Source organism: Pagrus pagrus (assembly GCF_965226575.1).
Source record: "Pagrus pagrus genome assembly, chromosome: 2".
In the NCBI taxonomy this organism is placed as follows: domain Eukaryota; kingdom Metazoa; phylum Chordata; class Actinopteri; order Spariformes; family Sparidae; genus Pagrus; species Pagrus pagrus.
Genome location: NC_140186.1, coordinates 36084988 through 36106148, shown reverse-complemented (window position 1 = coordinate 36106148; position 21161 = coordinate 36084988). Strand labels below are relative to the sequence as shown.

General features: G+C 41.1%; 1 protein-coding gene across 7 annotated transcripts in view; it reads right to left on the bottom strand.

The window, feature by feature from the left end:
- tenm3 (teneurin transmembrane protein 3) overlaps window positions 1-21161 on the bottom strand; it is a 454093-nt gene that overhangs the window by 215635 nt on the left and 217297 nt on the right. For all 7 annotated transcript variants that reach the window (XM_084378327.1, XM_084378328.1, XM_084378329.1 and 4 more), the window contains one exon: window positions 9514-9781. In XM_084378327.1, coding sequence (XP_084234453.1) covers window positions 9514-9781 — 268 coding nt within the window. The remainder of the gene's footprint in view (window positions 1-9513; window positions 9782-21161) is intronic.

The following is a 21161-nucleotide window of genomic DNA, read 5'->3' as shown; positions in this document are numbered from 1 at the left end:
CACCACCTCCCTCAATTCTCTGGTGACACGGCCATTGTGGGGCGTGTAGAGGGTGGGAGGGAGGATGAGTACCTGGTTGGCAATTTTGTTAAGTGGTGTGGGGAGAACCACACCACAGAGGAACAAGCCCCCGCCCTCTCCAGTCTGCATTGGTGGGACAGATGTTGACATTGTGGAATCATACAAATGGTATGGTGTGGTGCTGGACAATAAACTGGAGTGGTCTACAAACACGGAGGCAGTCTACAAGAAGGGCCTGAGCCGGCTTCACTTCCTGAGGAGGCTCAGGTCCTTTAATGTCTGCAACCAGATGCTCCAGATGTTCTATCAGTCTGTTGTTGTGAGCACCATCTTCTTCACAGTGGTGTCCTGGGGCATCAAAACAAAGGACGCCACCAGACTGAACAAACTTTTTGTTGGGTCACATTCTGTTCCCTCAAGATAACCATGTGCCAACAATGCACCTGACCAATGCGCCCATTGGTGCATCGATTAGATCAAGTGCTAATTACACAGTGTGGACGCTGGGCGTGAAAATGACAACTCTGTGGTCAGAAACTAGCTATACATCTCTATGTTGTCTTCTTTGTTGATGCTTGATCCTGCTGTTCAGGTAGCAGTTATTTCATTTCCGTGGCCTTAAATCGCTTTTTGCATCTGCTGAGGTAGTCCCCCAAATGTCCTGGGTTCAGACAGTTTAAAAAATTTTGTTTAGCTCAATACGAAAAAGGGAGAAAAACATGAAAAGTACAGTATGAGAATGTGGAAATATGTTTCACAAATAATTATATGCAAGTATTAAATAAATTTGATGCTTTGAAGGCACAACAGTTGCAATGCCAGTGAATATTAGGTTAGGAAATACAACATTTGTCCAAATTAATGTGACACCTGGTATAAACCATGCTCAATTCCATTACTCTATCTGAATACAGAGACAGATCAGCCCAGCCCAAACATGGCACATCAAGTTCACATTATAATCTTATTAGCCACCTATCGCAGCAGGAGGTAGAGGGGAAAGCTGTCACGTCAAAACGTCAACAAGGCTGCCAAACAGGCGACTGCAGATCTTTCTTTTCCACACGTTAGCCTTTCCATCACTTTGGTAAAGGTTAATCTTTGTCTCACCAGTCCATAAAACTTTGTCCCAGAACTTATGATCTTCTATCTTATTGCTAATGAGTAGTTTGAGTCTTCTGCGAACGGTGGATTGTGATACCTTCACTCCTGCCCTCTGGAGGTTGTTGGTGATGTCACTGCAGTGTTTCCCACACATGAATTTATTTGTGGCAGTCTGCCACAATATCAACATTGGCCGCCACATATTGATTTTCTATTTTTGAAGCCATGCATCCCGTTCTCACTCACTCAAGACATCCATCAGTGAATAGCGTGATCTTATATACTCCCATACAGTGGATGGCGGTGTGGTTTTTAGTCCACCGGTAAAAAACCAACGAAGAAGAGGAGGAGGACTATTTAAAGCAGTTGGCTTGACCGTAACTTCCTTTGCAAAGAAGACGGCTGGCCTCATCTTCGAGATCAAGCCCCCACAAAGAGCGCCAGGCCTTGAAGGCAGTTTTTGTTGTTCTCAGCTCTCACAATGTTTTGTCATCAACTGCTGATGTTTTCCTTCATCTACCAGTTTGACATCTGTTGCTGAGTACACCAGTGTTTTTTTTCCTTTTTTTCAGGACATTCCAAATGGTTGTACTGACTATGGCCAATGTTTGTGCATTAGCTCTGATTGATATTCCATCTTCTCTCAGCTTCAAAATTGCTTGCTTTTCTTCCACAGACAGCTCTCTGGTCTTCATGTTGGTTACACCTTTTTAACTATAAATGCAGTCTGCAAAGGCAAAACCCAAAGCTGAAACTGAGGGTAGACATTCAGCACTATTTATTGTTTGAATAATCAATGTAATAGGACACACCTGGGCAGCAAAAAATACCTGTCAGTCACATGTTCCAATTATTTTGCTCACTTGAAAAATGTATGGGTTCAAACTAAAGGTGCTATCTTCAATTTTTTTTTTAAACAGATCTAGATGTAAATACCTGGAAATGGATGCTGACATACTGATCTCTTGTCTCATTGTTGCGCTCGACCTAGGGAGCCGAGCCTAACATAAATAACCAACACTCAACACGGTGCAAGTTGAGTGACAAAAAAACAATTTATTTACAACACGAGTAATAAGTGCAATTATGTACAGTGAAATAGGTGCTCTATATACAAGTGGTGAAGCGTGGCTTCAGGGTGAGCTCAGGCCTAAAACAACAAACAAAACACAGATCTAACTCCGGGGTCCGAATCTATCTAAGCCCTATCAAAAAGAAAAGAAACAAAAGACAAATGCTGAACCTAACTCCCTAACCTACTCAAAAACAGGAGGAAACTAACGTAAAGAAAAAGGCAGCTCACCCCTACTGCTTCCCTAACCGTAAACACTCTTGCTCTGGTTTTACCCAGAGCACACGCACACTCACAGAGTCCATTCCATTGGGCTCACAAACACACTCTAACGAATTACTAATTTCACAGTACAAAGGATGCTCTGAAAGTTTGGTAGATGCCGGCACAATAGCGATCCACCCCATCCTCTGGCATTGCCGGCTCTTATAGTCCCCGCTTCCCGGAACAGCCAATCCCTCGCTGCCACAGCAGGGATGCAGAACCAATGACGTGCGGGAGCCACGCGATCCTCTGGGGAGACAGGAGCTCTCACTCGGTGTACAAAAAGAAACAAAAAACACACACACATACACACCTACTAACGAATAACGGCGCGAGCCGTAACACCCTCCCCCTTAAAAACAAGCATCTTCTCATGAATGCTTGTGATTAGCCTGGGCCATACATGCGGGAAAGCGCGTCTGCCATCATGTTGTCGGTGCCCTTTTTATGTCGCACCTCCAGGTTGAAATCCTGCACCAGCAATGACCACCTCATGAGTCGCTGGTTGCCGTTCTGCATCTGATGCAAGAAGACTAGGGGGTTATGGTCGGTGTAGACTACCACTGGTAACGGGCTAGAACCCATGTACACCTCGAAATGTTGCAGTGCTAACAACAAGGTTAATGTTTCCTGCTCAATGGTGCTATAATTTTTCTGGGCGGCAATGAACTTTTTTGAGAAATAGCTAACTGGGTGGTCAATACCATGGCTGTCCTCCTGCAGTAGCACCGCACCTGCCCCGCTAGCGCTGGCATCGACCTCCATTTTGAATGGATGAGCGAAGTCAGGAGCCGCCGGGACCGGTGTAGCGCTTTGCATGAGTCAAAGGCTTTCTGGCAAACAGGGGACCAGGAGAAACACTCATATTCATTTTTTGGTGTCAAACCCAAATGTTTTCAGTGTAGAGCAAAAATAAAGGAATTGGCCTTGCTGTTCCAATCATTTTGGAGGGGACTGTAGTTCCAGTTTGAACTTATCTGTGGTTTTGCAGAAATCTACTTGGCTAACATTTATTATGGTGATTGGGTTAAATCATTTTGTTGACTGAACAGATACAGACAATGATGTCTCCAAACACCTTCACTATATTCACACTTAAGCTTAAATTTATCAACCCAAGGTGTAGCTGTGCGTGTGTGTCTGTGTGTGTGATTGACATCTATGCCTGTTCAATCCAGTGACCAGTTGTGTTGGTTGTCTCTTGACACAACAGGTGCATGCACATGAATCAGTGACTGTGCATGTCTGACGGTACAATCTGTCTACCACCTCTAAATGAGAACATTCTCACTACCCTGACACCTCTTGCCTGGTTCCCCCCCATTTAATCTCCTTGAGTCCCAAAAAATTCCTATAACACCTCTTTACTTTCTCTGTTAAACAATATCGACTAGAGCTACAAATACTGCTTTTAACACAAAGTAAATAAAATCTGTGTCAGTATTTGACATTCACCCAAAAGGACATGTATTTAAGAGACTTTTTTGTCTTCTATCAACTCTGAAAGTATATAATTTTATAACAAATCAAGGTGTCCCAAGTCTTCAATCTCCCTGGAAAGTTGTGGCAAACACACATTTTAAATAATACGTTAACATACATTAAATGTTTTGTCTTTGGAGAAAAAGCAAATTGTTTTTAATATATTTTATTTCTGAAATATCACTAGAAAGCATCACCGAGATTATTTCAATAAATACTCATTGGATTTGTGGGATGTGAAGCATAGTGGGGAATATTTTATGTGTGTGAAGGGAATAGACTGGAAACACGAGATAAACTGATGTCCCTCCATCCTATTGTATATCATAAAGAGAAAATTCATTCTTGGAATAAAAAAGTCAAATTGGACAGAAGACAGATATACTTTAGTAATACAGTTAATATATAGTTTATATAATGATGAATTTATATTTCTGTCTGATTATGGGAACATTATGGTACATCTAAAAAAAGCAACAATTTTCATTTTCAGTTAAAATACTGCCTGCAGCACCTGTTTGGATCTCGCTTACTCACAACATGGCACAGGTACTCTGCCTCGTGAGTAGCTGCCATTAGTTACCATGGTGACGTATTTCACTAGAGAATGAGCGACCATTCTGAAGCCAAAAAGGCTGGGTTAAGGCCACCCTTAGCTCCCTAACTCACTAATCTCAGCATTATTCAGATTTAGCTCTCTCTGCAGTACGACTGTCATTATGATGAAAAGGAAGACAGACTTTGGGATGGTTTTCTATTTTTTTAGTTTGAGCCATGCATGGATCTATTACCTAACGTAGTGTCAGCTTAAGTCATAACATGGAGCTATATACCACTCAAGATCACTTTAACTAAGGAGCTGTGATGGGACACATCTTCATCTCATGTAGTGTTGGCAGTAAATGTACAATCATTCAACACACATAAGAAAAGCAGCATTTCAATGTGAACAAACTAACTTAACTTAAAACCTGCTATCCAGATTTTTATTTGGATCTGCATAAAATTGTACTAACTCATATGCCCTTTTCACACAGAGATTTCCACATTATCACGGCAACCAAGGCTCGCCTTTCTTTGTTCACACTGAACCAAGGAGTGCTGGCATAAAGCTACTCCAGTGTGTCATTTCATACAGCATGCCAGAATCAAAAGAGGCGTGACGGTACACATCATAACGTTGAGATCTGTGTGTTTTTTAACATGTTTCCTTGGGTTTCCACCTGTTAATCTAAACGTGTACCCGCTGACTGTTCATAATCATGTGGATGCTGTTACAAAGTGTTGTGATTGAGATCCTGACCCACCATGCATCGTGGAAAGTGACACAAAGAAATGTTTTGCTCTAAATTACCTAATTACATAATCGCCATTGGTGAACAGTGGACCCTGTCTGGCTCTCTCACTCACGGGGAGGGATGCTGTGTTCTGGGGGAAAGTTCACTGAAGTCTGGACTGGTGGGCTGACAGCTACAATGATTTTTTTCAATACAAGTTCCCAGAGACAGCAATTACAACAACACAATTGTGGAAGGCAACAAAGACATGGTGAGTTGAAGTTTTTTGTTCTAAATCGCGTCACATAATCGCCACCATTCAAAAGCTGCCAAGCTCTGCTGCCGGGGACAGACGCTGTTTTTCGGGCTGAAATGTGACGAAGAGTTGGTAGAACAGACAGGATGACAGACACTGTGGTATTTTTTTCCCCCATATAAGTGGCCAAAGACACTACCAGTTACTACGTTACAGTTGTTTGGTCCTGTTGCTTTGTGGGTTGAGGTATGGGACATTTCTCTTTTATTTGATGAGTGAAGGATCTGTTTAGCTGTCAGACTGTGAACACCATCAGACGGACACACTCCTGCCACCTTTTCCATTCAGAGGTGTAACGAAACTGTCCTCCCTCTCCGCCTCTGTAACTTTCACACAGACGGCAAGGCGGACTATCGGCGCAAGATTCCCCTTGAAAGGGCAGTGTGAATGGGGCTACAGATGCCAGCCACATGTGTGTGTGTGTGTGTGTGTGTGCATGCGTGCGCTTGTGTGTGAATAAAGGCTCAGAGGGAACAGTATAAAGGGTAAAGGTGTGTGCAGTTGGTGAGTGTTTTGTCTGCTTTGTCAGGACAAAGTTATTATTATTATTATTATTATTATTGTTTTGTACCAAAGTATTTAACCACATGCCAGCATAGCTCATATGACAGGCACAAATCTCTTGTTTCACTTTTTCACTCTTTTATAAAAATCTGTTTTTCAAATGCATTGACTAGACTAGATGAGTGGCTTGTTCATTAGACCAGCATATTATCAGAAATATTATCAGAGAGGCTGCTTTGAGCATTTAAAACGTCTCCATACACTGCAACAATGTCACTGCAGAAAATACTGTGGCACATTGTGTACTAAATATTTTTAGACACCTCTGGAATTCAGGATTTATCAGGAGGATGGCTTGAACCTGGATTGTGTTTGTTACAAAGAATATTCATTTACATTAGATTCTGACTGATTCCTGTGGAAAGATTAAAAAAATTACTAAAGTTGAGCTGATGTTCCTCATGCATAAAAATGCACAGGTGTTGCACCTCCAGTTTCTGCTGCTGGAGGATTGCTGCAGCTAATGTAGGCTAGTTAATATTTCCCCAATTAAAGATGTATTTATCCCATCTGCTATTAATCATAATGTTTTTATAATCAGGCCACCCAATCTGGGGAAGGTGTGCGAGACAGTCTGCAGATTGGACTTTTATACTCTGTCTGTACATTCATGTGGACAAACAATGCACACATACACAAACGCACATCCAACTTAAATACCATGATAAATTGACTAATTTGAGTGAACTTTGTAAAGCTTTTACAGCTCCATTCTGAATAAACATTGTTTTTATTTAACCTGCTTAATTTTGGTGGCCTGGCTATGAGAATATGAAAGCTGGCTATTGGACACTTTCTCTGCCAGTGCTCCACTGACAACTGTAGCTTTCTGTTTCTCTGTAACATGAGGTGTCTACCAAATTTTCAAAAAGCAAAGCTGGACAAAAAAAAATAAAATTCAATGTTCATTCTATCCATTTTCATTTTTTTTTATCAAGGACAGACCAATGGAATGCTGGCTGCAGCGTCCAGCACAGGATGGATGCGTTTGATTTACCGTGCAGGGAGCACCTCCAGGTCACACGGCATTTATGTTTTAGCTCCACCCCTCAAGCTGATATTCTGTTCTTACTCTGTCTCCTTGCAAGTTTTTTTGAATCCCCCAGTCTGAGTGTGTGTGCGTGTGAGTGTGAGTGTGAGAGAGAGAAACACACAGAGAGAGAAATGGAGAGATGTTTGTCTTTTCAGTGGGGGTGGGCACAGTTTTGAAAGATGATGCTATGAAGTCTGTGTGTGTGTGTGTGTGTGTGTGTGTGTGTGTGTGTGTGTGTGCGGTCTAAATGTTGGGGGTTGTAAAGATCCTAGAGACAGACATTTCCCCTTCTATCAATCTATCAGAGTCTCCTTTTTTCTGTCTGGGAATGAGACAAAGGAGAGTGAGATGGTGAACGGGGAAAAAAGAAAAAGAGTTGGCTACAAAGTGTCTGGTGAATTAAAGTTCAAGGTTAAACTTACCCTCATAAATTGTAAATTGTGTGTGTTTATGTGTATGTGCATGTGTATGTGTTTGTACTAGGCCTTCATAAGAATATAAAACTTCTTTTTTTGCCCCTTTTCAGGCATTATGCTATGACTATGAAGTTGAAGCTATGGACCCTAGCTGGATAATACAAATGGGACAAAATATCGATATGGCAATGCTTTCTCTTACGATATTGATATTTTCATTAAAACATGCAATCTTCATCCACGTCTTCAACATGCTCAACAGTTGTGGATAGCCCGCTCTGGTGTCCGTCCCAATTCCTACGCTGGGTTGAGGAGCTGTGTGCTTCAGCAGGATCCTCTCCCTTCACACCTGGCTCCAGTCTGCCTGCATCACTCACAACCTTGGCTTTGTTCACAACTTTGACTTATTCTGGGAGCGTCTTATTTCTTCTAGGTTGTCTCATGCTTGCAGCTAATTTACAGCATGCTGCCGATCCAGTCCTTGGAATTGACTATTCACATCCCACTACAATCATTAATTTTTGATACCGATAATTTGGAAAATGCCTAATATCGGCCGTTAATATCGGCCAGCCAATATATCAGTCGGGCTCTAGTTAAATTGTCAGTAGTTTTGATGGCACTACCAGATCCTTTTCAGCTTCCTGATCAGTACTGTGCAGAAATGAGAAAAAAGCAAGGTGTCTCACTCATTAGCAACTTCCATCAGCTCTGTAGAAATTGATGTGTCAAATTCAGAATGTGATTGATTCAGACTTTTTATAACAAGTTTAACGTCTTCTGAATGAAATGTGACCAGGTATATGATCTGCTGCTTTCTACTGTTCTGTTTTCCCACCGTGATCATGGTGACAAACATTACACACAAGAAAGAAAATGTAAACTTGAGCGATCTGCCAGTCAGCTTTCAAGGACATATATCACCTGTTGTTTTGAGTGTAATAAGAAGCTGCAGAGCAACATGGTGTTAGTTTTTGCTTAGCATAGCTTGTACAGTAGCTAATGCCATGGTATGTATATCCTCCTCTTGACTATACTACTCAAGTAGTTCCAGTGACCGTTCTAAATTAATATGCTGTATCTAAAATGAGTGGCATCAGCTGGCTGTAGACACCTCGACGCATGTAAATAATTAAATAATTACCTTGCAACACACAAGATACAGTAAATAGCCTACACTCAGGGCTGTAGATAGTAAATTAAGTGGGTCACTTAAGTAATGGATAACTCATAAAAAGGTGAGTAACCCTGTTTGATTTTAAAAACTAGGTAAACTGACTTCAAGTGTGTTTACTCCTCACTACAGCTGCTACACTGTCCCTCTGAGCTGACTGTTATCAAGCCATCCTCGCTATTCAACCTGCTTGGTTACTTCAGGCTGTAGCCGGCCACTCATTTTTTTATTGACTTGAAGACTTGTCTTTTTGTTTAACATGCTGTGAAAATATATTTACCATTTGTCGACCGTACGCAATGTTATTGACTTGGCTAAAAGCTGAGCTGAAGGGTTCAATCATGGACCTATAACTAGTGGACACAGCCCTTGAGGCGGAGCCCCGTTCATTCCTGAAAGCTGCTCAGTGGCACATGAAGCCAAAAACACTTGACTTCTTGCCAGTTCGTCCGCATTGTGCAGCCCATAGAGTGTGCGCACTAGATACTAAACCCTTGGTTTCGTTTTTGGGGGAAAATACCAGTTACACTTGTTTAGAATGTGAGATATAGTATGCTGCTTCAGGACAATTGTGTTGATGTTGCAGAAACATAAAATTCAGGTCCTTGCATGAAAGGCAAAGGTCCAATACGGGTCAGTCAAATCATTCCATCACCACTGTCAGCATAAACAGTAATGCTGGCACTTGTAACTACAGCTGTGGCTCTTCAGTGTCAAGTTAAGACCCAGTATGAAGAACTTACTGAGAAAATGTTACAGAGGGATGAAAAGTAAAGTAAAATCTGTTTACCTTGTTTCCAGAGGCACATTGCTACCCAGCACCCAGCTGTCTTGCAGCGGGACGCTCTCAGGTGGCGTGGTCTGCAGCTCGGCTGGTGATTGGCCGGCCACAGGGGCCGGGCTTCCAGTGGGAGGGGTTAGCTGCCTAGTCGAATTCAGGGATTGGCCAGCGTGATGCGTGGAGCCCAGGGATTGGTTCAGAGCTGTAATTGAGGGCTGCTGGCGGTGAGGGGGAGGTACCGGAGGCAGAGTGGAGCCGTGGTGATTGGATGGTTGCTCTGTCGAAAACAGAAGAGAGGCACGGTTGGAAGGCTTGTCGTTGTCGTAATGCATTTATTATTCTTAATTTATTATCCAGCTCTGACTTTGCGTTTGCTTTTCATAGTGCATTAACAATGGACAGGCTAAGTGAAGCTTTAACTAAGAAAATACTGTATAGTGTGCTATATACCATAGTTGCAATGATATTAAGGGATGTTTTAAGGTTTTCATTTATAAACTAAATATTGGCTTTCATTTTGTACAGAATATCCATCAATTTATTAAAACCCCTTATCTTGTTCCCAGTTGTGGGGAAAAAGAATATTTCAAAAGGATGCAAATTCAACACAGACAGAAGCAGATTCTTCATTTGTCAACTGAGATCAGCACTAAACAAATGGAGTAAGTGGGGTCTGAAAGAGTTGCAGTTGGGTGTTTTTTGACCAGAGAGTTGTACAACTGAGCTGTTTTGGTGTTTGTTTTTGTCCTTGAGGACATGGGGACACTTATCTCTCTCCCCATTGCAAATCTAGCCATAGTGCCTGAAGAAGTGGCACCTGTTGAGATGTCAGTCAGGGTGCGAACTACGGGGGAGCCAGGGGGGTCTCAGCCCCCCTTAATGAGATATGAGCTCCCCTGAAAACATGATTTGTGAAATTTTGGAGGGGTCTCTAAAATATCGGCAAAATGCAGTTTTTTCCCATGCATTTCCTTTTTGTTTTGTTTTTTGTTTTTTTGTATTGTCATAATCATGGATCATGTGTAAAATTAGGCTATTTTTAATCTATGATTTGCGCATGAGGGTGATTCATCACTATATCTATGAATGACTCTGAGGAGCAGCAAGAGGCGAGTTCTTCGGCAGATGCTAGCTTGAGGACAACCAACACCACCGCTGCACCTGCGGGGACTGCTGCTGGTGAAAGCCCGCCAACAGCCGGGCCCGGGCTGACCATACAGTACGAGCCGACAGAGGCTGGAGATTGGGTTAACGACAGCTCAGAGGCCGCTGATGACGGTGACTCCACCTGCCTCTCTCTCCTGGATAACTGGACCAGCCAGCAGTGGAGAGAATGGAAGTCCCGCAACACCTGGCTGTTTGTTAAGGATGGAAACTCTTCTGCTTTCTGAAAAGGTAATTGGCACGCACTTATCAGAAGAGTGGATTAACGGAGATGTAAGCAGCCACACACAAAAAGGGTTGCGTATAAAAAACTTTAAACATTGTGATAGCATAGCACACAAAAGGGCTGTTGAAGTCACAGAAACCAAGCAAAGGGAGATTCTGCCAAACAGAGTACTTGAGATAAATTCCAAGTTAAAAGAAGAGACGGCATCTTCATTCAGATCAGCCTGATGGTGGCCAAGGAAAGGCTGGCTTATAAAAAGCTCCCTCCTTTAATGAAACTACAGGAGCTCAATGGCGCAAAAGTGGGCACTGTGCATAAATCAAATTGGTCATGTGCTGAAATGATAGGCCATATTGCACAGCATATGCGGATGAAGTTAGTCTCAAACATAAAAGAGATAAATTAAAAAATCAGAATGTGATATGTGCTTATAAGTGCTAACATAAGGCAAGTAGGTGTATAGGCTTGTAATAATGGATGTGTTTTAAGTAAGTCCTCACTCTGAGGCATGCGCAAGCGTCCCCCGAAAGCCGTGGTATAGTTAGCAGTGACTCTTAGAGTCAGACAGATGTTGAGGAGAATAAATGTAAATGGTACATGGACTTGCATTTATGCAGAGCTTTTCTAGTCTAAGGTAGAGTTCTCAACGGGCCTGAAAATTACAACCCGACCCGACCCGGCCCGTGGCTTTTAAAGCCCGGACCCGATGTAACCCGACACATCAACATGAATTATCTGCCCGAACCCGGCCCGCGGCCCGACGCCGCCGATCACCCCCCCACACCTTTTTTTTCTTCTCATACACGTATTATCATGACCAGCAGACGGGAATTCAAATCAACCTTTAATGTTCACGCCTTTTAACAATACAAACATGATGCACGTTGCACACAGCTGCCAGACTTTCTTTACGGTGAACAGCAGCGATGATTAATAAATGTTTTTTTTTTTTTTTTTTTTCACTGAGCGGAAAAAATTAAGCCCGAGGTCCGACCCGACCCGAGTCACTTGCTTATATTTTCGACCCGAACCCGGTCCGAACCCGCGGGTCCCGTTGGGTTTGTCGGGCCGACCCGACCCGTTGAGAACTCTAGTCTAAGGAGCTAGCGCCTTACAACATGTTTCAAATCCACCCATTCAAACACATTCATACACTGTTTGGGGACAAAAGACTCAGGACCAGGTCATTTGGGTGACAAAAGTCATGTCCTCAATTGAGAAAATTCTGAAAATCTAAAGTTAGATTTAGGTTAGGGTTAGGCAAGTATATGTAATGGTTGGAGTTGAGCTAAGTCCAGCAAATGAATGTAAGTCTATGTAATGTACCCTGTAAGTGACATAAATCAAGTTTACCATTCACTGTATGGCTCAAAATATGAAACTATGTTTCATTGGATGTTCTTAAATTTAATAAATGTCCATAATTGACTGCAAACCTTTGCTTCTCAAAAATCCATATAAAATGTGAATGAACACTGGCAAAGTTAATTCATGCGATCACCTTCTCATTTTGTTTCCTCTCTGTTAGGCCCTGAGATGTCATTCCTCAGTGAAAACTACCACAAGAAAAGTGATGTTTCGAGTACTATGCATTTCTTGTGATGTGACATGGCAATGAAGAAATTCGTAAAATTTGTAATAATCGTAATATGAATGTAAAAAAAACTTTAGTTCTTGAATCTTGATGTCTTTGAATCTGTAATCAGATTTGGATGTTTTGTTCATTTTGTTCAAACATCATCTGTGACAAATGCAAGAAGAAAAGCATTCTGCTGTCAAAATCAGCATTCAATGACTGTGAGTTTCCATGTTAACCACTACGTAAATCTTACTGTGGTGTACAGGCTGGTCAAGGCTGCTGAGAACTGTAACCCAATGCTGTGCTCAGCTCAGCCCGGCTGAATGCTGATCAGTGATTGGCCTTCAAAAGAGCTAGCTTGGTTTACTGTAAAAATATTTGCTCAAACTTGACCTGGCTTCAACTTTTCCCTGCCGTTTCTTCCCAGTGCTTTTTGGCTCCCTTTCTGTCTTCAGGGTGCTCTGAAGGAAATGAATGGCAATGCTGGTATTTGATTTACATAAAGAGCATCAAGTCTCCATTTGCCAGCCCTGCTGTTATTCATTCTCCAATGCCCTCACTGGAGAAAATAGAAAGCAAAGAGAATAAAGATGGGATATGTGCAGGAGCAGTGGGGCGGGTGAGGGAGGGCATTTTGGTTGTGGAGGAAGTGCTCATCTTCCTCTCTCTCTCTGCTCGCTCTCCCACTTTCTCTCCATATGCTGTTTTGCCAGCTTAGTAATTGCTCCACTTATGCAAACCTTCAAGGCTAAATGCTGAATGCCACGCACGGACGCACACACACGCGCACGTACACAAATAAACCCACACAACGCACGCGCACACACGCACACTCACACGTACACACACACATGAACACTTCTACATCTGTGTACCATCACTTCAAATGTAAATCTAAACAACTTTAATTCACTTAGATGCTGAAAAGCAGCAGCAGCACACACACACACACACGCACAAATACACACACACACAAATAACACAAACACATCATGAGTACTGTTTACCTAATAAAAATGTGGATAAGAGGGAGGCAGGGAGATGTATTACTCTGGCTGACGGACAAAAAGCTGTCTTAGTGCAGCTGAAAAAGGCCTTTGTGTGTCAGGATCAATGTCTCATTGGATCTTCCCAGAATACCTCTTATGTGTGTGGTTAATATAATAAAGCCTTAAATCAGCATGTTTCGTACAGCTTATATGTTTGTCCCCTACGATGACATCTGTGCATGAGTCTTAATTGTGAAAGTAACATTCACGCAAAAGGGACAGCATACAATGGCTAACACATTTTACAGCAATGAGTATCCTAATGTATCCTTGCTATATTTTTGCTATATTTTTCAATTTCTTTGCCTCTATGCAGCCTTTTACTGAAGCACACGTTTGCCTATTATAAAGATGCACTCATCAACATCGGAAAAGGAAGTTTGGGGATTGGATTCAGTGCAGCACACTGTGAGAGGATCTCCACCAACAGCTTCCACCAAATAGCCAGCCAGGCCAGCAGGACAAAACATAACTGAAAGTAAAGTGACCGCCCCAGGAAGAGTGAAAAGAGAGGTGCAGTTGTCATGTTAGGAATAGACCATAGGCATTGAGGCACTGAATAAATATATCAACTTACAAATGTACACCATGACAGCCTTTCACTCTTGCTTTGTTTGCAAGTCTTTTTGTCGTAACATGTCGTTATATTTATCATAGCAACAACCTGTTCCCCTTTACTGTATTAAGCAACAGGCAATCAATCCATTTTGTGACGAAAAAGAGTCAAGCAATGTGCCGAAGGCCCCTTTTTATGTGAACATGCTCAGAGCCTGATGGTGAATCCTTCCACTCATTACCTCTGACTGGGGTTTTAGGTTTTGTTGAGCCAGCTAACACAAAGAAAGCCTGGCTCTGTCAAACAAGCTTCTTAGCTTACCCTAAGTGCTCTTCACAAAGCTGCTAAGAGCAACTTTTACTGAGGAATTAAGAATTATATACCTTATAAAAAATGCCATGGTCAATACAGTTGTATGTTGAAATGCAACCTGCTTGTGTTTGATTGTGAAGAGTCACAGCCTGTAGGGACAGCTACTGTTCCCCACCAAATGACATCCAACTGGGACATAATGCCTCTCACACAGCAGCCTCAGGCAGCTTTGCAGAGAAAAGCAGGAGTCATCAGCACAGCCTGGACACTGACAGTGACAGGTATTTTCTAGCTGCCACCAAGAATCACCTGTGTTGATGCAAGGACACTTTTTCTGGTTGGTAAAGTCTTCATCTTTGATTATGCTGTTACTTGGACATGCAGCACAGAATCTACAAAACACAGTCCAGTGATTGCTATTAAGCCAGCTTTGAATTTGTGATGTGAGGGCATTTATGATTTTTGTGTGTTTGCTGACAGACATTTTCTGCTTCATGAATTACTCTCACTTCAAAATCCAAAAGTAGTGTTAAAAATAATGGTTTGTGTCCTTTTTTAAATTTTTTTAATATGATTTTCACTAAATCATCCAGTTCAGAGACACTCTGAGCTTTCAGATGTTTTATGAAAATGGAGAACAGTGTTGCCCAAATTTTATTATAATAATATTCTGTGGTTCTATTCAAGATCTTCCTGTAGTGCCAAGGCAGCCAGTGGTCACGGTTTTTACTGATTACTCATGCAATTTCTAAAATGGCTGCCAACATAGTCATTGATAACATATGCAGGTTAAGTAATAACCAGAGCAAGACAAATCTGTGAAATATACCTGCAGAATAGGGTAATTAAAATACAGAATCATGGGTTAGAGGTTTATTTTTTACTAGATAATTTAAAATAATGAAGTTATGTGACTTGCAATCAGAAAACCTGTAGTCCGTGTAGGGTTGGGTACCATTTGCATTTTAACCAATACAAATACCTGGAATTTGTTACCAGTACCCAACATTACCTTTTTTTTGGACTTTACTCTCTCTATGAAAACAAAAATGTCATTTCAGTTTTCAAATATAAGTCATCAAAAATAGCCAGCATTGCTTCAAAGGAGGAAGCACACACACACACACACACACACACACACACACACACACACACACACACACACACACACACACACACAGACACACACACACACACACACACACACACAATGTTACAGGCCTGTCACCTCCACCAAGATTAAATTTGAACACAATCCAGTACCACAAGGTATTTGGTCAAATGAGCTTTTCAAATTAATTCCAACTCCCTCAGTTCAAGTAAAAATCCATGCACAATCAGTGTTGTGGAGAGACTGCAGCCTTCTGCGTCAGCTCCCTAAACAAATCACAGAGTGAAGAAAAATAATGGACCCAACTACTTTACTGCTCCAATTTCCAGATTATAAAACACAAGTATCTGTCAGTCATCTCATTTATTAAAGATTAGCTTTAAATGGTGTTTAGTCTTTAAAAAACATTACTATGAGGAGTGTTCCACAGACTTTTTGTTGTTTCACACAAAAATAGTCAACAACCAAACACTGATGATAAAAATAATAAAACATAACTGACAATAGCAGAACATATTCAGACTGAAATTAAAAAGAACATTTCTCAGTAAATTCTTGTAAATTAACAAATAACCAGTGTTTCATACTGATCCAATCTAAGACACGTTGATTATCCCAGAATTCTAGTATCTCTCAATTAAAATGCCTCCTTTATCTCTATTATTATACCTGTAGTGTAAAAAACTTAAGATACCCTGTGGACTACCCGCATGTTGCTTCATCAGATTTTCTACTTTGATTTTCATACCTCTACTGTCTTTAATCTTATCAACCTATGAACAAACACCATGAGCTTCGCAACCAAATGGTGCATTCAGGGGTTGTGTTGATGCCAAAGCCAGTTCATTAAATAAAGGAGGTGTGATGTGACTTGAATTGAAGTTTGAACTGACAGTGAGAAAAAATAATATTTATGGCTGATCGCCACAAAGTGCGCTGCTAACGTTGGCTAGTCATTGATGTACAGACGCCTGGCAGTTGAGTAAGGAAGCACATCTACTGTATGCACAGTATGACAGCTACTTTTCACAGCTTTTCTGCGCTATGGGGAGATTGACACTGTTATTGTGAATGGACACTGATAAGAAGCCTCCTTTACAAATGCTTAATGAATGGACAAACTGTTGTTTGTAAAACATTTTTCTAACTGAACTTCTTCCTCTGAGCCAGTATTCCACCGAAAGGTGTCTGTGAAGAAATGATTACCAGCACTCCTTTATATGGCAGTTATATGTCCTCCTGACTGCATCTATTTTAACTCCCAGAGGGAATTGGGCAGTGGTGGTGGCCTATGATGTTTGCTATTGCTTATAGCAAACATTTAAACTGTAAACATATTAAAACTAACAGTTTTCAGAGTTTTGAAATTCTGATGTTTACAATCAACTGTCAGAATCCTGTCTGCTGTATTTCTCTACCGTCCAAAAAAACAAAATTCGTTATTTTAGCAGAATTTTCTGAATTTATTTCATCCATTGTCCTCAATCACGACAGAATTATCATTGTAGGGGACTTTAATATGCATTTGATGACCCATCAAATCACCTGGTCTCCAAATTCCTACACATTACAGAATCTTTCAACTTGGTGCAACATGTCTCCGGATCTACTCATAACCCAGGCCACACTCTGGACCTAATATTCACTTTAGGCCTAACTATAAACTTGCTCTCTCTGATTGATCTTGTCTCTGACCATAAATGTATTTTATTTGACACCTGCATCCAGACAACTCTTCCTACTTTTAGGCGAACAGTTTGTTCCCATATTTTTCATAATCAGTCACTCAATGTGCCCCTATTACAATACACAATCTCACCAAAACAATTTCTAAGCTGCTCCTGTGCTCTGGCAATCTTGATATTTTACCCTCCAGATTTTTAAAGGTCCTAGTATCCTCTCAATTATCAACCATTACCTCTGGCTGTGTGCCAGACAACTTTAAGACAGCATGCATCCAACATCTCTTGAAAAAGTCCGTTCTTGATTCATCAAATTTGAATAATTTTCGACCAATTTCAAAATGACCATTTATCTAAAAAATCCTGGAAAAAATTGTTGTTGACCAGCTTTTTCAAGTTGTTATTTATTTATTTTCTATCGGGTTTTGACAAAAACACAGTACAGAAACAGCTTTGTTAAGAGTTACTATTGACCTTCTTCGCAACCTGATAGACAATCCCATATCACACCGATCTTAGCCTCTCTGCACTGGTTGCCAGTTAAGTTTAGAATTAATCTCAAGATTCTTTTAATTTCTTACAAGGCACTAAACAGCCTAGCCCCTGCTTACATCGTTGGACTTCTGACCCCATACATCACTGACCAACCTCTCAGGTAAACCAATCAGAACCTCTTGGTAACTCCATGTGCCAATCTCAAAACCAAAGGTAAATGCTCTTTTGTGGTCATGGCACCCAGACTCTGGAACACTCTTACTAACATTACCTAATTAGAATGGCACTCAGTAGAGCACATACCTATGCTTATGCCCTTCCCCTTTCAATCAAGCCTAATCACTATGGGTATCTTTCAGAATCCCCTTTATCTCAGCTGCACAGAGTGGTAGTTGCAGGTTTTATCCCAATAAGTTATCGTATAGTGGCTGAAAAAAAGACTACTCTCTATGAAAAAATATTTAAATCCAAAAGATCTGCATTTCTATTAGGATCTTTATGAAATTGTACTTACTCATAGATACCAGCAACCTAAATATGTTTTTTTTAATTAAGATCCATGTATTACTCGATGAGAAATTAATGAGAATGCTGAAAACGCCCTTTCTCGCAATGTAAAGAAAGTGAGAAATTATTTGATCCATCACTTTATCTGGATCTGCACCAAAAGTTAATGGGGTCTATTTTGGGTTAAGATCCATCCTCCATCCAAGTTTCAAACAATTTGGTTCTGTAGTTTTTATGCATTCATGTTAACAAACCAGCAACCAAAAAATGGGTGAAAATATAACCTCCTTGGTGGTAGTGTAGTAAGTATAAGATGATTATGTAATAGTTACAATAGTTATAGTTGGTTGTATGCATATCACAGCAAATCAATGCCACATTCTGATGGACTAGCACTCTTTTTCATTTCTTAATGACCTCCTGGAGAGACAAGAAACTTAGGAAAGAAGAACAATGCAAAAAGAAAACCTCTATCATGGATGCTTCTACCTCCTGGATCAGCTGTTTATGTGTGTACAGTCATACTGTAGTTGACTGCAACTAGCACGGCTAGTACTAGCATGGCAGAACAAATGGTCAAACCCTTGGTCATGATTTTACATGAGAATGTGAGTGTGTGACTCAGTTTCACACCCACATACAGAGGTCTCCATCAGTGTGATGAACCGATGTTTGCACAGTAAATTGGCATCTCAGTAGAGCAGTGAGGTGAGGTGTCGTTGAGGGAAGAGGTTATTTGTCAAAGGCAGAGCGATTACAAGCTTCACTATGACTCTCTGTCTCCATAGTCTATATGTCGATGGCTGTTTCTGTTCTGCACAACACTTATTCTCTCTCTGCATCACTGCCTCTCTCTCTCTGTCTGTCTGTCTCTCTCTGTCTGTCTGTCTCTCTCTCTGTCTCTCTCTCTCTCTCTCTCTCTCTCTTATAAACCATGTCAAAAGGTACATTTCAGTTGTCAGAGTTTCTGGGGTACAGTTTTTTTTTTTTTTGTAATTTGATGTGCAGCCTTTGAGGTATAGAGCCATGGAGAACTTCTAGAAAAGCAGCAGCTTCTTTTCAGATTTCTTTTCTTCATGACTGCTCGCAAGAAAGAAATTATGAAAAGCAGCAACAAAGAATAAAAATAAAGAATAAAAAACAAGTAGCAATAAAAATTAATGGCATGAAATAGAGAAGAAAATAGGTACGATGTAAACACAAATGAATACAAATGTACACAAGTAGGTGACATACTGTGGCGACCCCTGCTGGTGTTTGCCAGTAGGTCTGGAGTTGGTTGCTGGTTGGCAGTGGGCAGGGCTAGCCTGGCAATCTGGTAACTGAAGACACCTGGGCCCGGTGATCTGGTTTACAATTTAAGCGGTTTCTCATTCATTATGTGTCTCTCTCTCCTCCCAGATGGACACCTGTCTCCCCGGGTGATGCAGCAGCCTTAGTTTTAGTTACTCTTTTGTTCCTTTTTATGCAACTTACAACACCTACACACCCTACACTCACCACGCATGCCCATCCTACACTACTGATCTTACTGACTTTCATACCCCATGTTATCGTTTTGCCTGATTTATTCTTATGGCTATGTTAAATAAACATACTTTTTTATTCCTTTGAAACGGTGCGTCTCTCTTTTTGTCATGGCCTAGAGCCAGCTATGACACATACCACAATAATACAAATAAATAAATAGAACAAGATAGGAAAAGAAGGCCAATTAAAGTCCAGGTCAGGGTTTGAACTCCATCACTGGTGATAGAAAATTGAACAAGTAGAGGAGAAAGAGTGTACAGAAAAAAACAGGAAGTGACACAAGAAGTCAATTAATGGTTTCAAAAGCAACAACAATAGTCAACAAAAGGAGGTTAGAAAAGGTGAACAGAGAACAACATAAGCTGGAAAAGAAGCAAAATAAAAGGCAGACGCAGAAAGAAAGACAATGCAAAAGACAGAGGTGGGGTGGGGGCAGGAGTGAGGGTTTTCAAAGAGAATATACAGAAGAGAGAGGGGACAACAGATCCTGGAAAAGTAGAGGGACTCATCGACATAGTGAAAGAGGTCAGTAGAAGAGTTAAGACTCGTGGTTCTTGAAGCATGAAAACTCATTCCACCTCTGGACTCCCAGCACAGAGAGGGGAGTGAGACAGGCCTCTCTCCCCGCCACAGGCTGCTTTTGTGGGGCATGTAGGTGGAGACTGCCCCTCTCTGCTCAATGATCCACACCAGGGAAGAGGATAGAGCTACAAATGCCGCCTTGTAGTTGTATGCCTTCACCATACAGTCAGGTTGCAGTTTAAATTCATGTCTGCCCAGATTTATATAAAATATGTAGAGGAGGAATTTAATAAAAGTTATTAAGTGTGGTTCTTGGCGAAGTACAGAGGACTGATAGACAGCTTCATCACATGGTGTAACAACAATCACCTGATGCCCACTATTAGCAAAACCAACCTAATCTGGGGTGGCCTGACGAAGATGAGGTTTGTTTGGGTAAAACAAGTACAGGACGTTCATTTAGTAGATTACTGTTAGTTTCCACTGTGAAAACAGAAGTCGATGGTGAGGTCTAACTAACAAATGAAGTAAATTAAGGCACATACATAACATAAGATTAGTTATTAAGCTAATGTAGGTACATTTGTAACTGTAGTTACTGACATAAAGGTGACTGTATGGTGGAGGACCCATGCATGTGTTGCTTGTTTTGCTGTAATGGTCGCAACATTTTGGGAACAGTGATATATGTCGTTTCGGTAGACACTAACAATTGATTACTCAGTCATTTAGGTACACAGAGTTGCTGTGACAAGCAGAAAACATAATGATTCCGGCCACATCAGTTGCTGACACTGAGGCATAAAACACAGCCTATTGATCACTCACAACCAAATCAAGAAGAAATCTGTTTATCTCTTTACCTTTACCCATAGAAGACCATCTGTGCTTGAAATAATCAGATCAGTCAGATCCACATCAAAT